Consider the following 1,800-nt stretch of genomic DNA (forward strand, 5'->3'; position numbering starts at 1 on the left):
TATCATATGACATATAAAAGCTCTTTAAAATTTATATATTAAAATCTTGGGGCTTCCCTGGTGGCACAGTGGTTGGGAGTCCGTCTGCTGATGCAAGGGATGTGGGTTCGTGCCCCGGTCCGGGAAGATCCCACATGCCGCGGAGCGGCTGGGCCCGTGAGCCATAGCCGCTGAGCCTGCACGTCTGGAGCCTGTGCTCCGCAACGGGAGAGGCCACAACAGTGAGAGGCCCGCATACCGGAAAAAAAAAAAAAAATCTTGGAAACCTCTTATTAAAAGAAAAACATTAAGGTAATCTATCTCAGTGGAAACTAATAATAAGTTGAGAAGATTGGATTTCAGTTGATATGACACATGTAACACATGCCTCATCTTTCTGTTCAGGAAACTCTAGCTCAGAAGGGAAATATAATTCACAGAGAACTGACAGGATGGCTACCAGAGATTTTGCAATAAAATGATCTTCCTATCCCAGAATATATTTGGAATCCTGGGAAATTTCTCTCTTCTTTACCATTATCTCTTCTCTCACTTCACTGTATACAGCCCAAGATTCACAGATCTGATTGTTGAGCGTCTGCTTATAACCAACTCCTTGGTCATGCTCTCTACAGGAATCCCAAGGACAATGGAAGCGTTTGGGTGGAAACATTTTCTCAATGATATTGAATGCAAAATTGTTTACTATATTCACAGAGAGGCCAGGGGTGTGTCCATTGGCAACATCTGCCTCTTGAGTGTCTGCCAGGTCATCAACATCAGTCCCAGGAACTCCAGGTGGGCACAGCTTAAAATGAAATTTCCCAAATACATTGAATCCTCTATTTTCCTCTGCTGGATTCTGCACGTGTTGATAAATAATATATTTACTAGGTATGTGACAGATAATTGGAGTAACAAAAACATCACAAAGAAGAAAGATTTGGGATTCTGTTCTGCTTTAATTCATAACAGAATCACAGTCTTACTGAATGTAGGATTATTGTTATTTCTTGATGTTTCATGTTTGGTGCTCATGATCTGGTCCAGTGGCTCCATGGTTTTCATCTTGCCTAGGCACAAGCAAAGGGTGCTATACATTCATACAACCAATATCTCTCCAAGATCCTCCCCTGAATCTAGAGCCACCCAAAGCACCCTTGTCCTGGTGAGCACTTTTGTGTCTTTGTACCCTCTCTCTTCAATCTTGCACATTTGTTTGGCTCTTTTTAACAATCCCAGCAGGTGGCTGGTGAACTCTGCTGCACTGATTACAGCATGTTTCCCAACCGTAAGCCCCTATATTCTCACAAGTCATGACCTCAGAGTATCCAAGCTCTTCTTTTCTTGTATAAAGATTAAATAATCACCTAGTCTTATGAGACATATGTAAATTGCTTGTATATGCACTTTGTTCAGCTGTTTATTCATCCCTCTTTGAGTTCTAAGCACAATTATTAAACAGTCACTTACAAGGGTGGTAAACAAAACAGTTAAGTTTGTGCTCCTGAAGAAACAATACATCAAAATACAATTTTAAATACATTATTGTGCAATTATCATATAAATACTTATGTAAATGAAATTTTATTAATGCTTGTAAGAGAGCTTCAGAGTCTAGGCAGTATTAAGCAGGAGTTGAGACTTATGGAGAAGTGTTTCTGTGTGTGACTATCAATCTGGAATAATAATTTTCTCAGAAATAAAGTATGCATGGAACTGTAGGAAAAGCTACACGACATAAACAGCATCCAAGATGGTCATTCAAGAAAAAAAATCCCAGAAAATAGTGGACAGTGTGGTGTTAAGCTGAAGGGTATT

At 39.9% G+C, this 1,800-nt stretch overlaps 1 protein-coding gene across 1 annotated transcript; it reads left to right on the top strand.

Annotated features, from left to right (window-relative positions):
* Nucleotides 1-431: 431 nt before the first annotated feature.
* On the top strand, nucleotides 432-1,345 carry LOC308605810 (vomeronasal type-1 receptor 4-like; the record flags this gene model as incomplete). The annotated part of the gene is given in 2 exon segments (XM_081216077.1): nucleotides 432-453; nucleotides 456-1,345. Coding segments are annotated over 2 exon segments (912 nt in total).
* Nucleotides 1,346-1,800: the final 455 nt, after the last annotated feature.

Source organism: Mesoplodon bidens (assembly GCF_964165515.1).
Source record: "Mesoplodon bidens genome assembly, chromosome: 18".
In the NCBI taxonomy this organism is placed as follows: domain Eukaryota; kingdom Metazoa; phylum Chordata; class Mammalia; order Artiodactyla; family Ziphiidae; genus Mesoplodon; species Mesoplodon bidens.